This window comes from Myotis daubentonii, chromosome 7 (genome assembly GCF_963259705.1).
Source record: "Myotis daubentonii chromosome 7, mMyoDau2.1, whole genome shotgun sequence".
NCBI lineage: Eukaryota > Metazoa > Chordata > Mammalia > Chiroptera > Vespertilionidae > Myotis > Myotis daubentonii.
In genome coordinates, this window is record NC_081846.1 from 33324281 (window position 1) to 33345415 (window position 21135).

Here is a 21135-nt window from a genome sequence, read left to right on the forward strand (position 1 = left end):
TTGTGCTTCCGGTGCTGGCACTTACATTTGCGTGTTTAAGCAGGTGAGCTAGATGATTAGTTCATTTCGACATCCTCTGCAGTAATTGTTGTTGCCTTAAACATAGCAGATACTAAGAATACTTATTGAATTGAATTCTTACCAGCAGTTACCATGTATTGAGCAATTAATTTGCCAAGCACTCTTTCAAGGGTTTGTGATTTAATCTTTATGTGATGCTTGATTTTATGTGTCAACTTGGCCATGGCGCCCAGATATTTGGTCAGACTTTATTCTGAATGTTTCTCTGAAGATATTTTTCAGATGAGCTTAACATTTAGATCAATATACTTTGAGTAAGTAGATTAGTCTCTATAATATAAGTAGGCCTCATCCAATAAATGGAAGGCCTTACTATACAAAGACTGACCTCCCCTCAGCAGGAAGGAATTCTGCCAGCAGATGGCCTTTGGACTTGAGCTGCAACTCTTCCCTGGGTCTCCAGCCTGCTAGCTCACTCTGCAGATTTTGGACTTGCTAGCCTCTGCCATTGTGTGGGCTGATTCCTTAAAATGTATGTGTATAACCTATAAACATAAACATTCATATATAAACATAAGCATATATGAACAAAATATATGTTATGATACACACACACACACACACACACACACACACATCCCATTGGCTCATTTTCTCTGGAAAACCCTACCCTGACTAATCATATACCTTACATCTAACCATTTCTATCCATTTTATAGATAAGGAAGGTGAGGCTCAGAGGTGTTGGGTCCCATGACCAAGGGTCCATTCCTGACAAGTGTGGAGCCAAGGAAGTCCAGGTCTTCCTAAGCCCCAGCACGATACAGCTTCTCTGCATGAATTCTAAGAATGAGAACACAAGGAGCTGCACGTCACACAAACTATATTTGCTCTAAAGTGTCTCTTCTTTGTCTTGGTCCACGAGCGACCTTGGGGTTTTGCAGTGCACAAGAACCATCACTATGCAAACACCATCCTGTCCAGGAGAAGCGCAAAAATGCCCATTGGCAGAGAAGGCTGGTCCTTGCTTGGCATATTTAAGTCCTGTAGATTAAATTATCTTCTTTGCAGCTACAAGCCCCAGAAATGCCTTGAAATAACCACACACCTTTTATAAAAAATCAACTGCAGGATTTTTAGGAACATGAGAGGGGACTAAACCGACAACAATCAGAAATGAAGTTTGATAGAAAATAAAATATACCCCCTCCCTCCAAAAATGGAGTGAAAACAAAGAGAAATAAGCTGTGCATGTGGATGAAATTAAAATAGAGAAATACAAACAGCACACATGAGTCCCTAAGCCTCTTGCTGTCTTTGCCGTGGGCTAAAGTCCCAGGTTGAGGTCGCAACTTCAAAGTGGCCTCAAACTGGCACCTTTCCACAGGAAAAAGCAGCGGTAAATATTCACCCGGGATCAATTGTTTCTGGTTAAGCTCCAGACTGCCCCAGTCAGAGGGAGCAAACTGGGTCACACCCAATAAAGAAAGGGCTGCTCTCAGGAGGACGTGCTGTCCTCTGACGCATAGAGACACTCTCCGGGCTCTGAATGAAAATTATTCTTCCCAGCACAGAGAAGATGGTGCTGAAGACGTTATTGGTCATGATTGTTCTTGGAATGAGCAACTGGTCCTGTACAGGTAGGGAACTTAGCTCCTCTCAGTCTGAGGGGGGTTGGGGGGATTCTGGCCCGTGCACCTGGACTCACGGTGTCCCACGTGCTTGCGTGCCCAGGTTTTCCGGTGTATGACTACGACCTGGCCTCCCTGCGGCAGGCCCTGGGCGCCTCGGTGGCAGAAGTGAACGCTCGGTCCCTGAGCCCGTATCTGTTCCGGGCGTTCAGAAGCTCCATAAAAAGAGTAAGCGCACAGTGCCTCTCCTCCACGCCTCTTGCTACTGCTTTCTGCCTTTGTTCTTTGGTCAGTGCATTGGGTACACTTTTCTTATATCTTTTCAGGTTAAAATGATAATAGCTAGTCACCCCGTTCAGACATTACTTTGGCAGAGAAAGGATTTAATTACGATTCTGCCATAGACTCCCGAGTCTCACTGGCCCCCTTGCCCGGCTCCAGACGGTCCCCGCCGAGCATCCTGCCTTTGTAGTCTGTGTCCCCATGGCTCCTCTTGAAATCCTTTATTAAGAACGTCCCATTATTAGAAAGGAGGCCTTTTCAAGTTCAGCAGTTCTGCTTCTAATATTTATTGGAAATAAATCCTGGCTTTTGAGATAAAGAAACGCCTTTCCTTTGTCAGTTTAGTAGTAGTCTGTTCCCTGTTAGCTTTGGAAGTAGGGAAAGATGAATTTTCTTGGGCTTTCCGTGCCTAAGTCGGTGACAGGCAAAGAAAGAGAAGCAGATATATCCTTCAAAGGAAATGAAAGTGTGGGCAGCAAGTCGCCTCCCCCTCCCTGTCCCCAGGGGATTTGATCACCTAAAGCAGCGGTTCTCAACCTGGGGGTCGAACGACCCTTTCAGAGGGGTCGCCTAAATACATCCTGCATATCAGATATTTACATTACGATTCATAACAGTAACAATATTACAGTTATGAAGTAGCAACGAAAATAATTTTATGGTTGGCGGTCGCCACACCATGAGGAACTGTATTAAAGGGTCGAGGCATTAGGAAGGTTGAGAACCACAGGCCTAAAAGGTTCCTGTGCAGAGAAGGGCAGAAATGCCCTCACGTTGGTTTCGGTGAAGGTGGGGGGTGGGACAGGTTCGATGAATTACAGGCCACGTAGGAGGGAATGGAAGTGCTTTCTCAGTCTGCCTGCTCGCATCTCCCATCCTGGCTGGGTGACGCCTTCGCTCATGCTTAGCTTGTTCACTCTTGAAGCATGAAGAGCATGTGGCTCATGGTTTCCCAGTCTCCAAATACACCATGGTCATCTTGCCCCTTCTTCAGAAAATGGCTCTGTGTCCCATTTCCAGCATCCCAGGAAATAAATCGAATTGTCCCAGTTGTCTTTTCTAATTGGGCCATAGGTCATGAAGACGATGGGCTATGCTTTAGTTAGGTGTGTAGCCCGGAACCAGCTGTTGTGGCCTGGATGTCGTGTTGGGGGGTCAGTGTGAGACGTGTGCCATAGGCTGACACACTGAAGGGTGAATTCGCTCTGAAGAGACCTGGGCCAGAATGAAGAACCTCATTCTTTGCCCACCGGCTCTGTTGGCTGCGGTGTGGGGAAATCCATGTCCTCTTGCCAACCTGCAGATGAACAGTTTAAATTTGCTTGTAATTTAGCTGTGCTCATGACAGAAGAAAGCGAGGACTTAATTAAATGAATAAGAGCATGAGGATAGGTCCTGAGAGAGCCAATTACGGACACCATGGAAGTCTGGCCCGGGGAGATGAGCTGGTGTGAGGCAGAGCCACCCAGCGCACATTCCGTCATGTGACCATCTTGGTACAGACCCGAGCCCAGCACACATGCACCTGCAAATCAGCACACTTAATGTACGCGTGTGTGATCCTTAATGAGTTCATAGTTAGGTGATGTCCCACCGCATCCTGTATGCTGCTGTTCTACCTGGAAGCTAGCTGCCTATGCTTGCCTCTCTCTGGCCTTTTCTGATTATTGAAATGCATTGGTCAGGCGACAGTCACCACGCCCCTTCCACAAAAACGTCACATGTCCGTGAATGACTGCCAAAGGACCCTGAGTGTCGAAATTTGAAGCTACAAATAAATTTTAGTGAGTGGGCAAATTTGCAAGTATGGAACCTGTGAATAAGGAGGATCAATTATACACGTAAGTCTTTAGACACAATGCTTCCCTTGGAGTTAGGACCCCGAAGGCTGGTTCCGTCTTCTCCCTGAAGTACCGTGTGCCTTTGGTAAAGCACCTTTCCTCTGGGCCTGAGCCTGAGGGCATGAGACCAGGTGTGGCTGAGATGACTGGTAGCTGTTTTTGCTGGTGGAAGATTCTGTAACATTTTCTCCTTGTGCAGGGAGAGACTGTGCTAACCATGTGAATTTCAGAAACTCATCAGTGGCAAACTGATGCCTTGTTTTTGTGAAGGTCAATATTCTGGGTGAGAACAGCTCGAGCTTGGATATAGAATTCAGCGTTCGGGAGACCACATGCAGGAGGGATTCTGGCGCAGACCCCACCACCTGTGACTTCCAAAGTGGCTACTTCGTAGTAAGTGTGGTGGGAAGGGCCACCCTCCTCCCACCCCCCTTCCCCCCCACACCCAGTCCCACAGCCAACATGAGGAAGTGCCTCGTCTTCTTCCATGATGTCACAGTAAGAGCTTGGCTGTTGCCTGTTGGCCGGTCACACTGCTAGGCACCAAGTGTGCCCATGCTGTATTTCCCGGGTGGGGGCAGTGTTTCCCAGTGGTTAAGGACTTGAGCTCTGGGTTACATGGTCCTGAATGATCCTGGCAAATTATTTAGCCCCTGTTGCCTCAGTTTCCTGCTCTTTAAAATGGGGATAGTGATGATTCCAAGAAAAGGGAATACAACGAGGCCAACACCAAACAAAAATCCCAGAGACGTTTCAAATTCTACTTAAAATGATTTTAAAACACTACGTGTGAGAGCCACATTATTTTGCGGGTGACTGTTGTGTAATATCTGTCTCCCCCACTAGCTTGGGCTCCATTGGGAATAAATGTCAGGAATAAACGTAGGACCACGCATGTTTTGTTTGTATCCCCAGGGACCAGAATATGGTCCACACTTGGTTCGCACCCATGGGCTGCACCATCAAACCAATGTTTGCTTTCTAAGGCATTTGCGATGCGATGTACGTGTTCTCGGGCTTTTGTTACACTATCAGTTTATGTCGAGGTTGCTTTATACTGATGTAAATTCTGAAAAGGAAGCCTTTGTTTTGAGACTTTTCACCAGGACTATTTTACAAAGGACCCCAAACCCCAAGTGTCAGAGCAAATGAAATCTGGAACCAAAGGAGAACCTTGGGGTCCTTCCCACTTCTTTTTGTTCAAGTGGGAAAGGCTTCAGGGCAGCCCCTCAGTGCTCATGTGGGAACGTCTGCTTTCCTGGGACTCATAATGTATCAAATGCCTAAGAGATATTTAAATATTTCATTTTTCTCCTTAGGTATTGAGAAACTTTCACTTTGGAAAAACGAAATGCCTCTGTGAATTTTCCCTTTCTGTCTGCGTCATTCAGTCCAGCCCTACAGTCCTCCTGATTTCTGGGACAGGTCTACCCCTCTGTGAGCTGCTGGAGGTACAGCTCATTGCTTTGTGTTTTCCAGCCAGCAGCCTCTTGCAGAAGCACCGTGCAGATGTCAGCCGAGCAGGTGCAGGACGTGTGGGTTCTTTGCCACTGGTCCTCCAGCTCCGAGTCCGACAGCAGCGAAGAGGTATGACCGAGCCTTGGTGTCCATCAGGACAGCTCCTCGTAGAGTCTGTGACAGATTGCTGTAATAGTGTAGTCAGAGCATCACCCAGGTATGGGCAAGCAGAGCTCTGCTTACTCAGCTGGATTCTTTCTTTTGTACCTACAATCTCATTTTCAAATCCTCTTACTTCCTCCAGCCTATCCTCTGTCTGTCTGCATCTATCTGTCTATCTATCTATCTATCTATCTATCCTCTACTTATCCATCTATATCTATGTCTATCTCTTGTTTCCCCAAGATTTGTGAAATTAGCAAGTCTTCAAAGTTTTAGACTTAAGTATGCACTCACTGGTCCCGTGGTTTAGTGGAACAAAGAGGGACATTTTTGCTGGACTAGAGGTCAAAATTATTTGCCAGCTCTGCAATCTAGGTCAGGATACCTAACCTTCATGATCTGTAGCTTCTTCATCTAAGTAAAGGAATAAATGCCAGGAATAAAGACCACCTGATAGGTTGTTGACCGAACCAGGGAAGGATGGGCAAGGAAGATCAGGTCTCGCATCTGGTACATGACAGGTGAATGGCAGGACGCACTCTTTCCTTCAATCACATTGAAATTGATTTGCATGTTGTTGACTTGCATGTTGTTGAAGTACTTGTTGAATGAATTTTTTAAAACTGAGGAAGAAATGGTCAGGAATATGATATGACTGTAACTAGGGATAAAAACATAACTGTTAGATTATTTGTTTATTCATAATGGGATAATATTCTTGACAGGTATTTTAAAAACATTTCTACCAATGTACAGCTGGTATTTTTATTCATATTTTATTCAATTTTTCAAGATTTAAGTTTGTAGTGAAAATTACATTAAAAGACTATACAATTTCAACTTCAAAAATTATACATAAAAAGTAATATTCCCATATTATTAACATACCCATGCTTTAAATATTTTGTTTGGAAGTCCATTTTATTTATATATTTATATTTAGTTTTTAAAATTTGTTTTTCAATTACAGTTGACATATACTGTATTAGTTTCAGGTGTACAACATAGTGACTAAACATTTATATCACTTACAAAGTGATCACTGGATAAGTCTAGTATTATGGAAGTCCATTTTAGGATTAGGAAGTAATGAAAGCGGTGATGAGAACTCCTGGTACAGGGGGTGGTGTTACTGGCGCAGGTAGAACTTTGCCCAGGTTATTAGGACCTTTTCCACACAGTGTTTAGTTGAGCATAACCTTGTGGCTTGATCTTGTTCACACTGGCTACTTTTAAGGATCAATACCCAGGTGATTTCTGGGGCAATTGCTCCAGGGTCCTATTCCCTTGGTGCTATGACAATACCAAGGGCCTCCTTTTCTAGACTTCATTAAAGTATCTAGAAAGTCAGATATGTTTCACAGTTCACACACTCACACCGTCACTGGTCAGCTAGCCCAGAAGTGACAGGAGGCCACGAATATCATTTCATCAGCATTTTGTTGGAATTGATTTTGTGGTTTCTATGGAGAAAGCTAGGGAGATAGTGAGGAGCAAGACAAGCATAGTTCTGGCCCTTGTGGAGTGTATCAATGATCTGGGTGATGTCTGTTAAGCAGGGGTGACCAGGCAAGTAGCTGGGAGCGCGTAAGAGAGGACAGATTAGTGTGTCCCAGGCAGAAAGAGCTTCCCTGGGATCTGATATTCAACCCAAAACTGGAGGGTTGACATCAGGACAGAAGGGACAGGAGATGGAGGGGAGGGAGAAAAGAAATTCCAAGTGAAAGGAGATCATGATGGAGTTCCCTGAAATAGGAGAGAAGCTGGTGGATTAAAATGGACAGAAATCCATGACTGGAATGAGCAAAATGCAGAGAGAGAGGTGTGGGAGTAGGACTGGACAAGACCACAGCCAGTTCAAGATAAGCCTCATTTGTCATGTTGAGCATCCCTGGCTGATCAGAATGGCAATGGGGCTATTGAAGGGTTGTAAGTAGGGCAGTGACAGAATAGATGAAGAGTAGATTGGAACTAGCTAAGAGTAGATTGGGGCTAGGCAGGACAGGTGAACGAAAATGCTGACTGGGGTTGGGAGTTAGTAGTGACTGTTGAGAGAAATGGATTCTAGTTCATTCTATGATCTTTGACACAATTGAAATTAATTTAATAAATGGTCCTCTAAATTAACCCCTCCCTTTTCCATGTCTGACTTGGGAAGTTGATTCTGATTGTTTGGGCAACCCACAAATCTTCTTTTTAAAAAAAAATTTTTTTAATTGATTTCAGAGAGAGTTAGGGAAAGGGAGAGAGAGTAGAAACATCAATGATGAGAATCATTTGATTGGTGGCCTCCTGCACTCCCCCTACTCGGGATCAAGCCCACAACAGAAGCATATGCCCTGACCGGAAATTGAACCATGACCTTCTGGTTCATAGGTCGATGCTCAACCACTGAGACATATGGACATGGCACCACAAATCTTTCTAATTGCAGAGTGAAGACACTCACTGTTCTCCCAATCCCACATTTTGTAAGAAGATGCTGACATTAAGTTAAGTTAGCTTCTGAAACAAACATGATTTTTACATAAACTCTCAGGTTGCTTTTCCTGGAAGATTAGTAGATTGAGATTTTAAGAATTCTGAGCCAATTAAAAAAAATTCCTTTTTTTAAAAAAGAGAATTCCTTAAATTAAAAAAAAGCTACAATTCAAAAGAAAGAGAAGAAAGCAGATGGAGTTTAAAGTAACTCCTGGAAACTCTGAAGTAAATTTCTTACACGACACAGAAAAAAATTAGAAAACAATTGTTAACTGTTTTCAGTGAAATAAATGGTGATACTACAAACATGAAAGATGATAGACTAGATGAATTTAGACATGGAACAAATAAACCATTGTTGGAAATAGGAAATAGAAAAAATAAAAGACACCTGAGTCATGAAAATAAAGACTACTTGACAAACATGTAGAATACAAAAGAATTTCCAGGAAAAGGACTATAATGTAAAGAAAGATTTAACCATGGAGAATAAGACTGAAAAAATTCAAATTATTATAAATAAGGGTTTAGATTAAATGGAAAATATCTGGTAAGAAATTGCCTTGAATATTAAGAAATTTGGATTTTCCACTACATAATTTTTTTTCACTACATAATTTTTAAAAGCATAAAAGCTATAAAGACATTTGAGGAAATAAATGTCTAAATTTGCTAAAAGTCTCCTCTCCTTAATCAAATAGATATTTGAATCATAGGTAGTCTGTGTTATTTTTTCATTTTAACGGAGAAGCGTGTGGCTCTCTACATGGTGCATAGAACTCAGCCAATCACGTGATGGTGCAGTCGTCAAGAGTGCAATGTTACACCTGTAAGTGGGTGATTGAACTTGACTTTAGACAAATCCTTCTCATTTGGAGTGGAAGAGAAGAGGTCTGGCTAAGGTATCAGCCAAGGGAGAAAATAGTCCCAAAGGGAGAAACTAAGGAAGAATAACTGAACAGAAATTCTGAGCTCAGGGGAGGAGAGGTGACAGGCGCTTCATTTATTTACTGTTTTTCATTTCAAGAGTTAGAAACTCAAGTAGAGGTAGCCTGAGCTGACATAAGACAATTTCATGACCACATTCCCAGAAAGGGAATTTGGCAACTCAATTTAGGCACCTTCAATGCAATGTGTGCCACATTCATTTTGTCCTTCTCCCTTTCCCTTCCCCTCCCACGCCTCTCCTCTCCCCTCCCTTTCTCATTGCCATGGCCTTTCTCCATGTTGTAGGAAGCAAGGCTACCAGCTACTCCACGTTTAGATCCTTTAAACTTAGAGGGAAAAAGTGTTTCTCTTAAACTCCAGTGGGAGATACCTTTTGGCATTAAATTTCCACTGGCCTGGCTTAGTCGTGTGTCTCTATTTTTTAAAAATACCACCTTTATTGAGATATAATTTACATACTGAGCAGTTCCCCCTTTCAGTGTGTATAGGTCAGTGGTTTTAATATATTCACAAATTGTACAATCATCACCACTCTCTAAACCCAGAACATATCCACTGTCTCAGAAAGAAACCTCTTAGCCATTAGCAAGTCATTCTGATCCTTATTCCTTCCTAGAAACAGCCACTCATCTCCCTCCTGTGGCTATAGATTTGCCTATGCTGGACATTTCACATGCGTGAAATCATACAATATGTGTTCTTTTATGACTGGCTTCTTTCACTTAGACTCATGTTTTGGAGGTTCATACCTGTTGTAGTATGTGCAAATACTTAATTCCTTAAATTGCTGAATAATAGTTCACTTTTTGGATATTACAAATAATGATACTATGAGCTTTCAGGTGCAGGTTTTATTTAACTGAATGTATTGGGATTAACTTGGTGAATAAAATTATGTAGGTGTAAGGTATATAATTCTATAATACATCATCTTTATATTGTATTGTGTGTTTACCACCCCAAGGCATGTCTCTTTCCATCACCACCTATACACATCTATTTTTAAAATATGTTTTATTGAATTTTTTAGAAAGGGAGAGGAGAGAAACATCTATCAGTTGCCTCCTACATGCACCTTGACCAGGGATGAAGCCCACAACCTGGGCTTGTGCCCTGACCAGGAATTGAACCAGCAAACCTCCGGTACACAGTATGATGGTCAACCTATTGAGCCACATGGTAGGGCTCTCCACATGTATTTTTGTATAGTCTTTCAGTGGCTTCACGAAAGCTACTTATGTGCACCTAACTGCACACATATGGAATCTTCATAGAGAGAAACCTCTAAAAATTGACCTAAACACAGTCTATTTGCAAGTCCATGAAACAAGCTTCTATCTTTCTGGTCCATAACATTTGGGAGTAATTCTGAGTTCGACGGGAAGCATTTTAGTCAATTTTAGTTTCGTGTAAATTGCACTTCCCCACATACTTTCTTAGACATACATGCTTGGTACCCTATAAAGTTATTTGAAATAATATATTGTCTTATTTAATTAATCAGAGTTCTCCAGATAAGAGTTGCATTTTTTACAATGTCTTTCCTTTTTCTCTCTTTCATGTGCTGATACATACTGATGTTCACATTTATGTAGATGGTTTTTGGGGGTATATTGGGATCCTCTAAATGGAGAAACAGTTATCTAGTTGGTAAGTTGAGATCTGTTCTTTTTCTAAATGTTTTTTTTTTTGAAACAACTTCATATTGAAGCTTTCTGTTAGTGAGTCATTTAAAACTAGACATATCTATGCATAACATTTGAAGAACTACAGTCATTACAGAAAATAAACATTTTCTTTTATTTCTGTTTCTTTCTTCACACTAGGCAATAGCAATACAACCTTTCATTTAAGCGTCCCTCTGTGTTTATACAGAGGTTTTCCATGCATGATTTCATCTGACGGCCCCAACATCTCTGTCCAGTAGTCAGGGTAGATGTTGGTGTTCCCCTTGAAAGGGTCTGTAAACTTGAACAAGCTTGCTCAACCCTCCTGGATGCATGACCTAAGCTATGGGGCCCACATACGCAATAAGGTGTAGCTGGGAGGATCTGGACTAAAGTTCATCTAACTGGCTAGGGCTGAATTGGGTAATCCTCCAGCCACGTGACTGGGATGTACCATCATTTCCTACTCTTGGTTGGGGGAGGGAGGCTCTCCTTTCTTTCCTTCTTGTGTGGCCTCTCATTTGAAGTAAGATGGGTTAGCGTTCTGTGGCTTAGGAGCCATTTTTATGTTCCTGAGGCTTTTTCCTATTGGTGCTGATGGTGGCCAAACCCTTTGGTGATCTCCCACTTCCTCCTTGTTCAAGAGGCACATCGGGGGCATCCATAATAAAATCACACAATGTTCCAGAAGTGGCAAGGCCTTAATACTATTATTGTGTTCCAGATCTCATTCCTGACAAACCCAGACGTGAACAGTTTTATGAACGGTCACACGGTAAGTGGTCCTGTCTTCCCGAGATCAGTAGACCTCAGTCTTATCAAGCAGACTCTGTGGTAGCCATTTCATAGGAGATAAACCCATGAAATACAAACTATTTTAAGTGAAAATGAAAAGATATTAGAGCACTGCAGAAACATGCTTTGCAAAACATTCAAAAGGCAAACCTGAGGCATTAGAAACTCACTTAAATGTTATTGGGAATTGGTTATCAAATCTAGCTCAGGAGATCAGTATTGACCTTTTTCCTGTCCCACATTGGGCATTTTCTGAATAACCCAAATTATTTTGATCTTCTCTTTGACCTCCACTCTCAACTATATTTTGTGTTAAGCAGACATTAGTAGTATTTATTTTCTTCTGATTACGGATCAGTTCTCTTATTTAATCTTTGTGATAACTCTTTAAACCAGGTTATTGCCTGCTTATATAGAAGAAATGAGTAATAACTCAAGGTGTCAATTGTATGCACAAATACTTACTCTGTACTAATTGCTAGACATGATTTTCTCCTTCAACCCTCACACCCATCCTGTGAGGCAGCACCATGTTCCTTCCCATTTTACAGATGAGCAAACTGAGTTTCTGTAACTTGCCCAAGGCTACCCTCCTGGATGCATGACCTAAGTTATGGGACCCAAGTATGCAATAACGGTAGCTGGGAAGATCTGGATTAATGCTCATCTGACTGACTGGGGCTAAATTGGGTAATCCTCCAGCCATGTGACTAGGACTGACCAAAAGGTAGTGAGTGGCAGACAGGACTTTGATACAGATCTGCCACTCTAAAGCCTGTTTGTTTCCCTTCATGCTGTTTTCCAAAGTAATTGTCAAATTTACTCTATGTCCAGAGTTCTCCATCACAATGAATAAAACAGACATAAATATTTCATTGAGTTCAATGTCTGATCCTCATTAGGCATGCTTATAATTTGAGGCTTGATTAAAAAAAAAACCCCAAGGTTTAGACCTTCTCCATATAGTCACTTTGAAAGAATATACAGTTATTCCACTACTGTGACAACTGCTGAGAACATTTTTTGAACACTGCTTTTGGAATTGCCTTCAGAATCTCTGGCTCATTCTCTTGAATCTCTGAAGTGGTGGTAAATATTTGGCATTATATTTAATTTTAGAAATAGCTCATAGACATTTGGAAATCAGTCTTACCCTAAACATTAAAGCAACAATTGTTTATTAACATAGTTTTTGAGGGTCAGGAACCCAGAAGCAGCTTAGTTGGGCATGTCTGGCTCAGAGTCTCTAACAAAGTTACAGACAAGATGTTGACTTAGGCTGTGATGTCATCTGAAGGCTTGCCTGGGGGAGAAGGATTCACTTCCAAGGTTACTCACATGCTTGTTGGCAGGCCTCAGATCTTCATGGGCTGTTGGACTAAGGGCTTCAGTTTCTCATCATATGGGCCTTTCCACAGGGCTGTCTGAATGTCTTCAAAGTGTGACATCTGGCTTCCCCCAAGAAAATGATGAGAGAGAGAGAAAGAGGGAGAGAGAGAGAGAGAGAGAGAGAGAGAGAGAGAGAGAGAGAGAGAAGTGAGCAAGCAACAGAGCACCCATGACAGAAGCAAAGTCTTTTATGAGCTAATTCCGGGAGTGATAGACCATCATTTCTGTATATTTACTGATCACACAGACCACCCCTGGTTCAGTGTGGAAGGGGCATGCCCAAGAGTGTGAATAACCAGGAGGCCATCTTGGAGGTTGGCTACCACACTGGGGAAATGCCATTTGGGATGAGAAATATATGGATATAAATTAATGTGACTGGTCCTTTTTATGGGTCTCAGAAGGTAATTCCAGAGCTGAATTCTAAAAACATCTTGGGCTTTGGGAGCATCACGGACACAGATGTGCAGCTCTCTCAGAGACGACTTTGAACATGACAATTTAGTTCAATGCAGCAAATCCATGTGACAAGCACTGGGCAGAGCCATAGAGACTGAAAGAAAAATAGACAGTCCATGCCCTCGAGGGCTTACACCTTTGACGGAGACAGATCACAGGCAGTGGCGAGAAATATGCACTGGGTTCGGTGGTAACACCATGCAGAACAGGGTGCAGGAGAGCTTGATAAGGAAGACGGAGTTGTCATGTTCTCGTGGCAGAATGGGTTCTGGTTATGCTGTCATAATCCTTCTCATTAATTTATTGTCATGTGGCCTGTGAATGACAGAGCCTATGCATTCCTTTTCTCTCTTTAGAGACCATGAGCAGGGTCTTTCCCTCTGGATATAGAAGGTACCCGAACCAGCGGCACAGAGCAAGAGTAAATATTGGCTTTGAGTAGCAGTCTTGAGGTAAGAGAACAAAGGTAAAAACGTGTATTTAGAAACAGAGACTGTTGGAGTGAATGCCTTCAAACTGCAACTCCCACACCTTCCAACATTACCTCCCATCCTTGCCTTTCCACAGTCTCTTCCCCTTCCAGACACTGCTCCTCCTTCAGCTCTTCACTGTTGCTCCCTCAGGCTCTGTCCTGTGGCTTTTGTATGTGCTGCCACTGATGTGATCAAGTTGTTCCACTTTAAGAGCAAACAAATAGAAAACAAGAGACCATTCCCTTCCTTTGAGACTGTGTCCCTTCCATCCTCCCTCTTTCTCTGCTAAGCTTCTTGCCACAGTGTCTATGGCTCCTGGTCGACCTCCTTGTTTCCTATTCACTTTTCTGCTTTTTGCACACTGGATTCTAATCCTCCAAATCTGTGAAATCTGCCTTCCTTTTCTCCATTGGTAATTTAAACCCTGTGATCATTTGTATTATTTCTGTGACCCAATTCTTTCCTTCTAATGTAGATTACTCTGTCCTCTCTTCCACTTGCCCGACTTTATCATTATTATGTAGTTATCTCCAACTCCGCATCTCTTGCCCTGCTCCATCTGGGATCCAGGCCCTGATATCAACTGCCCACTGGATGTAGTTGCTATGGAAACCCTGGGAGCAAATGAAACTCAACCAGCCTCCTCTCCAGCTCCCTTCCTCAAGTGAAGACACCACCGCCCACCTAATTTTCACAAGTTCACAATTTTAGAGCATCGTGGACTCTTCTTTACCCTCTGTCTTCTCCCAACATTGGCAAACTACTGCTTCTGTCCACACATTTTCTCTGGCATTGGCCCAGGTCCTGGTCCCATAATGTCTACCTTGCAGGTCCTCGGCCTTATCTGGAAATACAGGGGAGACTCTGGTCCTGCTCTACTTAAACCCCCTAATGTTTGCTTCACTATGGGGTAAAGCAGAGGTGTGCAAAAGTCAGACCCTGAGCCAAGAGGAGGGGTTGTGGGGAGATGGAGACAGCCCTGGTTTTCCAAACCCACACTGAGTATCTAGTCTCATGAGTATATTAACTCTCAGTTACTAGGGATTGGAGCAAACACAGCTATGGATTTCTGAAGGCATTGGTGAAGGGACATCATGAAGGACACAAAGGAATGTTGGTATGCAATCATAGGTACTGATTCAGAGTGCATTCATTTTTACACACACACACACACACACACACACACACACACACACACACATAAAGCTTGGGCTTCTGGGGCTTTAGATTTACATAGCACCATATGCCTCAGGATAAAGTCCGAACTCCCTACCATGGCCCACAAAGGCCTTGGTGACCTGGCCCCGCCCAGTTCTTTAGCCTCATCTCTCCCAAGTCCCCGGAGCCCCTAAGCTCTGGCAGTACTCAAATACTGGCAATTTCTCCTGCTGTGACTGCCACCTGGTACATCCACCTGGCTAATTCCTCCTTACCACTCAAGTCTCGGCTCAGTGGCCCCTCCCAAGTCAGAGCTACATCTCGATAGGGCCTCCCTCAAGTCCTCATCCCAGACATGCAATTGCTTGTCTCCTTTCTGCCCGCTCTGTCCCACCAGACTCCCGGCACAGAGCTCAGTGAGCTTCCCTGCCATTGTCTCCCAGTGCCTGCACAGAGCAGAGCACACAGCAAGCATTCAGGAAGTGTTTGTTGAGTGAATGATGGAATTCTTCCCTTTGGACTCTTGAGATTCTTTTATTAAAAACAAACAAACAAAAAACACCAGCTAAGCATAGTATAATTAATTTGTAAACACTGGAATTTGAAAGAAGTCAACTGACTTTTTACTAAAATACAAGGAAAAATTTACCAGTGAGGTTATATTGGATGAACTATGTAAATAGTAGGTTTTCTTTTTCATCTATGTGCCCCTGAATATAAAAACCAGCTTTAGCTGAGATCAAGAAACTACTCATTATAAAGAAACAGGCTCATCATATTCCTTTTTTACAAACTTAAATCATTTCTTTTTGCATTGCAGAGCATCCTCGGGGTAAAAGATAGAGTTCTCAATGAACTGGCTGTATTTTATTATTAATGCTATGCTTATATTGGCCATGCATACATATGTATTGCTATATAAACTCATGACCTGATTTCTATGAAAAAAATTGATCACTTCAAAACATCTTTTTTTACTTGATTTTTTTTTTTTTCAGAGAGAGAGAGGAAGGAAAAAAGGGAGGGAGGGAGGGAGGGAGGGAGGGAGGGAGGGAGGGAGGGAGGGAGAACTATTTGTTGTTCCACTTGTTTATGCATTCATTGGTTGTTTCTTGTATGTGTCCTGACTAGGCATTGAACTGCAACCTTGGCATATTTGGATGATGCTCGAATGAACTAAGTTACCCAACCAGAGCCAAAAAACATTGCTTTAAAGACAGCACAGACAAAAGGCCAAAGGCTGCCACTCTGGCCTGGGCATTGACTTTGACTGAAGTCCTGGTCTGTCCCTGCCCTCCTGTGACCTTCTGCAGGGCAAGTGTTCACACGGGCTCTAAGTTTGCTGGTAAGGCTCCCACAGGGAGTCTAGTGAGGAGGCTGACCCACAGGGTCTGGAATCAGCAGGCCTGGCTCCCAGCCCCATCTGCCCTTTAGGAGCTGGAACAGTGACCCAATCCCTTAACCTCTATGGCTCAGGTCCTTCAAAGATTTATAGTTGTTATAATTTACTGGACCATGAACTCCTTAGGGATGTCTTAGCTTGTTGTCCTTATTATCTTAGTTAAACAATAAGAAAATATAATTAATAGAACTATCTTAAATTAATAATGACAATATCCTTTGTTTCATCATGCTAAAAAATGGTGTCTAGAATATAATACGGGTTCAATCAGGTTGGGAGGAAGGAAGGAAGGAGGAAGGAAGGAAGGAAGAAAGAAAGGAAGGAAGGAAGGAACTGCACAATTACATCAGGTTGGCTTTTCTAAATTGTGAAAGTCACATTTCCTGTGGGGAGCTTTCTGTTTTTCCCTTTTTTTAAATTGATTTCAGAGAGGAAGAGAGAGAAACATCAATGATGAGAGAGAATCATTGATTGGCTGCCCCCTGCATGCCCCCTACTGGGGATCTTGCCTGTAACCTGGGCACGTGCCCTTGACTGGAATCGAACATGGGACTCTTCATTCCGCAGGCCAATGCTCTATCCACTGAGACAAACAAGCTAGGGTTCCTGTGGGGAGCTTTCTAAATGCAGAGATGTGGGCTCACACAGCCCAGAAGCCTCAGAGCCTGGCTCAGTCTCTGGAACAAAATAGGAGCCGAGGAAGTGTTTTTGAACCATAAGAAACACTGTTCTAAGATTCTCTCAGGTTGCTAGAAAATCATGTCATCTATCAGAGTGGCTAGTGGAAGGTGTTATTTAAACCAACAGCTCTGAAATGTTTTTGTATTTGCTGTTCTAAAGTAGGAACTATGGCAAATCAGTCCCCCTCACGTTGGCCGGGCTCTATGTGAGGGTTTCACACTTTCTGGATTGTTATTGCTGGATTCGCGCAGATATTTTCATTACGTAGGGGCTGGAAGACCACAAACCACACCGACTGCCCCAAACCACAGCAGTGTGAGTGACACATCGATTGTCCATTGTGGAATTCTTAAACTCCATGCCTCAGAACAGCAAAAGAGGCGATTCTTAGGCCTTTTGACAGTTGCTATAGGGTGGAAAGAATCAGTCTCATGGTTTTATCAATTTGTTCGGCACATGTTCATCAAATGCCCGATTCATGCCCATCCCTTGCACCAGAGCATATCAGAACTGCCAAGCGTGCTGGGGTCCGTGTTTGGACCCTGCATGTACTTGGCCTTATATAAATCTTGCAGCAGTCCCAGCAACTGCTGTCATCATTGTCTCCCTTCCATAGATGAGGAAGCTGAGTCTCAAAGGCCCCTGCTCTCAGAGGCGGTGCTGGCATTGGGGAGTAGCTCTTGATGTCTGTCTGTCTCCAAAGCCCCTCTATTGCTCCCTGTGATGCTCTGCCTCATGACAATATCTCCATGTTTAGAAAACAGCACAAGAGGACAAAACCTCGGGATTATTTGTCTAAAATACATTTGTTGTGTGCTGGGTGAAGCTAGACTACTAGCAGCCAACTAGAAGGCAAGGACTTTGATCGATTGGAAGTGTTGACAATATACCTACCTGCCATTAGCTACGTGGGGGTGGCCCTAAAACATGTGCCTCTTGGTTAGCTTGCTGAGTGGTTTCCATACCAAGTATCAGACCCACTAGTGACTTCTTGTCCTGAGCTCCCATGACCACCCACCTACTGGGGAAGCCAAACACCCCTATCCCCTCATAAGATAGGAAAGACCCAGCCCATGCTATGGAGGGAGGTGCAAACCTGGCTGCAGGTGACTCTTTACTCACAATCTGAGATCCCCTTGCTGCGCACCTGCTGATGACTCCCCAGGTACAGTCCATTCTCCTTGCTATTGGCAGTAGTTCTGCTCTGTAAAGTCAGTGCAAACACCGAATCAATGGGTCCTGTGGGAAGTATAGGGTTCGGTTCTTGCCGGCTTCCGGTCACATTCATGGAATTGCATTGACTGTGCTATATTCTGCTTCTGTCTTCTCCACTAGGTTTGTGATGCTTCCTTCCCTTCCTTCCTTCCTTCCTTCCTTCCTTCCTTCCTTCCTTCCTTCCTTCCTTCCTTCCTTCCTTCCTTCCTTCCTTCCTTCCTTCCTTCCTTCCTTCCTTCCTTCTTATTGGAGATCAGGGCTACTACACCTTACTGATCTTTGTAATTCCCCCAGTAGATACTCAATGCACACATGTTTATTGAATGGATGAATGAATGAATGAATGAATGACTCGAGCCACACAGCCTCAGTTGGCCACAGCTGAGGCCAGCATGCTCCTTTACTGGCTTGACTGGTTCCTTCCCTCTCAGCCTCCCACCACCAGCTGTTCCTTAGACCAGCCTGAGTCCCAGCATGTGGCTGCAGCCTTTCCTCAGGGCTCCTCTGGACCTACCATTTTTGAGACATGAGTGTCCTATCTGGGGCTGTGTCTCCCTTACCTGGACTCCAGTTCCTCCTCTTCTCCCTGCAGGTGTCCCTCACCCTTTCCTGTGAGGAGCTGGCTGCATTGCCATCTTAGGTTCCATGCTGAATGGCACCCAGGACTCCCAGGCGCCGTGCCTCCATCGTAAGAATGTAACATGCACAGCACAGGGTCTAATCCTCTCGCCCTTCTCTCTTTTAACAGAAAAATGCATTGGAAGGAAAAGTTCCAGTGAAGAAAGATGCTTCATGAATTGTGTAATTTTCCTTTTGGTTGGTTGCAGTCCTTAATAAATGTCTTACGTTTTCTCTTTCATTGCCTGATTTTCTTTTTAAAAAAATGTATTTTATTGATTTTTTACAGAGAGGAAGGGAGAGGGATAGAGAGCTAGAAACATCGATGAGAGAGAAACATCGATCAGCTGCCTCCTGCACACCCCCTACTGGGGATGTGCCTGCAACCAAGGTACATGCCCTTGACCGGAATCGAACCCTGGACCCTTCAGTCCTCAGGCCGACGCTCTATCCACTGAGCCAAACCAGCTAGGGCTCATTGCCTGATTTTCTAAAAAAAAAAAATAGGAGTAACAATTACATTTTTAGATAAGGAGCTAATGCCATGAGATTAGTTTAGCCAAGGATTTTAGGAGCTGAGACATATAAAGCAGCGTGTTTAGCATAGTTATGTCAAACACCTGTCTTAAATCATACAATGGTCATAATTCCTTATTCCTACCAAGACAGGCAGTCCCAGGCAGCTCAGTGTCAAGGAGTGTCTTTCTTTTTGTGACTAATTTTAATTTAAAAAAAGAAAAAAGAAATCATCTGGTGATTAAGGGACAAGAGGCAATCTCCTCCCCCACCAAAATGCCGCCATTGCTTCTTTTCCTTCAGGTTTCTTAGACCACAGAGTCAATAGCAAAGCCGGCTTTCTGTCAAAGCAGGTATTGCCAGAAAAGAACTGAGGACTGTGTCCCTGAGACACTTACTTAGAAATCTGTCCCAATTAGGTGCCCAGTTTGGAGCCAGGCATTTCTGCGGCCAGTCTGCTGTGGGAATGACAGTCGTGAGAGGTCTGGAAGATTCAAGAATCCCCAATTGGAATGCAGTCCCTCGCCAGCGAGACTGAAACCCACACCTGTTTCCACGGCTTTCCATGAAGCTGTCAGGAGGTCCTGAGGACTATTTTCAGGACCGATGATACACTAAGTCATTATCAGGCATTTGCACCTTGATTTAGATGGGGCTGTCTATTCCTGCACTGTAGCAAACGGCTCTACTTATCGCAGCTTCTAAGTGTTGGACAAGGCGATTGTCTACCTCACTCCCCACCCATCTTCTATATTTTTTCAGAACTTTCCTGGATATTCCCATAGGCTTTGTAAAATTTTAACTTTAAGATCAGCCTGTCAAGTGATGAACAAAAATCCTGTTGATATTTTAAATCAATTTAATCATTAAAATTTAATGACATCAAATTTGTAGATTAAATTAGAGAACAGATTTGAGTTTTGCTTTGTAAGAATAAGATATACATTTCCATTTACTGAAATCTTCTTTCTGTCCCTTAGTAGAGTTTAAGTGTGTGTGTGTGTGTACATTTGGCATATTTCTTTTATAATTTATTTATTGGTATTATTCTTTTTGTTGTTATTATAAATGAGATTTTTTTGGTCATTATATCTTATGATATAAAACTGACTAATCTATATTAGGTTTTGGGGCCTAAAATCTCACATTATTTTTAATAGGTCTTCAGTTGATACTCTAGAGCAGCGGTTCTCAACCCCTTTGGCGGTTGAATGACCCTTTCACAGGGGTCGCCTAAGACCATCCTGCATATCAGATATTTACATTACGATTCATAACAGTAGCAACATTACAGTTATGAAGTAGCAACAAAAATAATTTTATGGTTGGGTCATAACATGAGGAACTGTATTTAAAGGGCTAGAAGGTTGAGAATCACTGCAGTATTCCATGTATACACTGCAACTTCTGCAAGTAATATTAATGTTGCCTCCTCTTCATTTTTTGAATGTCAATGTCTCTTTTTTATTTTCTTTATATATTCCCACAGGGTTAGAGAACAGTATGATAATAAGCATCCTTGTTTTGCTTCTCACTTAGACAGAATTCTAAGAAGCATTTTAACATCTCACCAGTAAGCACGATTGGCTTCTGGTTTGGTGTCTAAGTTTTTAATCATATTAAGGTTTTATTTGTCATTTCATTGTTAAGTGTATATTGAACTTTATCAAAACATCTTTTGAAATTTGTCTGTTTTGAATTTTTCACATTTGTCTTCTTTGATAAAAATATGGTGACATATGTTAATCTGTTGCCTATATTGAACCACCTTTGCATTTCTGGAACATCCCTATTTCTGGGTCATGGTTTGCTATTCTTGAAATAGGCTGCCACTAGTTATCACTGCTTCGTGTAGGCTGTTGATACCAACTTTCATGAGTGAGCATGATCTACTGTTGATTTGTGTGCTGTCTTTGTCTGATCTGGGTATCAATGTTG

General features: G+C 42.8%; 1 protein-coding gene across 1 annotated transcript; it reads left to right on the forward strand.

Moving 5' to 3' along the window:
- The first annotated feature begins 1464 nt into the window (after window positions 1-1464).
- SPP2 (secreted phosphoprotein 2) lies at window positions 1465-18922 on the forward strand. Its single transcript, XM_059703620.1, has 8 exons — window positions 1465-1661; window positions 1756-1880; window positions 4046-4168; window positions 5255-5362; window positions 10420-10474; window positions 11216-11266; window positions 13491-13586; window positions 18812-18922. Exons 1-7 carry the CDS (start codon window positions 1571-1573, stop codon window positions 13574-13576), a joined length of 639 nt encoding a protein of 212 aa, XP_059559603.1. The 5' UTR covers window positions 1465-1570; the 3' UTR covers window positions 13577-13586; window positions 18812-18922.
- The last annotated feature ends 2213 nt before the right edge of the window (window positions 18923-21135 follow it).

What these genes read in the sequence shown, in the direction of transcription:
- SPP2 (XM_059703620.1), top strand. Translation starts at nt 1,571, where the DNA reads ATGAAAATTATTCTTCCCAGCACAGAGAAGATGGTGCTGAAGACGTTA. An exon ending in TCCAAAGTGGCTACTTCGTA is followed by an intron (nt 4,169 to 5,254) that starts GTAAGTGTGGTG and finishes TGTGTTTTCCAG; the next exon opens with CCAGCAGCCTCTTGCAGAAG. An exon ending in GAGAAACAGTTATCTAGTTG is followed by an intron (nt 10,475 to 11,215) that starts GTAAGTTGAGAT and finishes ATTGTGTTCCAG; the next exon opens with ATCTCATTCCTGACAAACCC.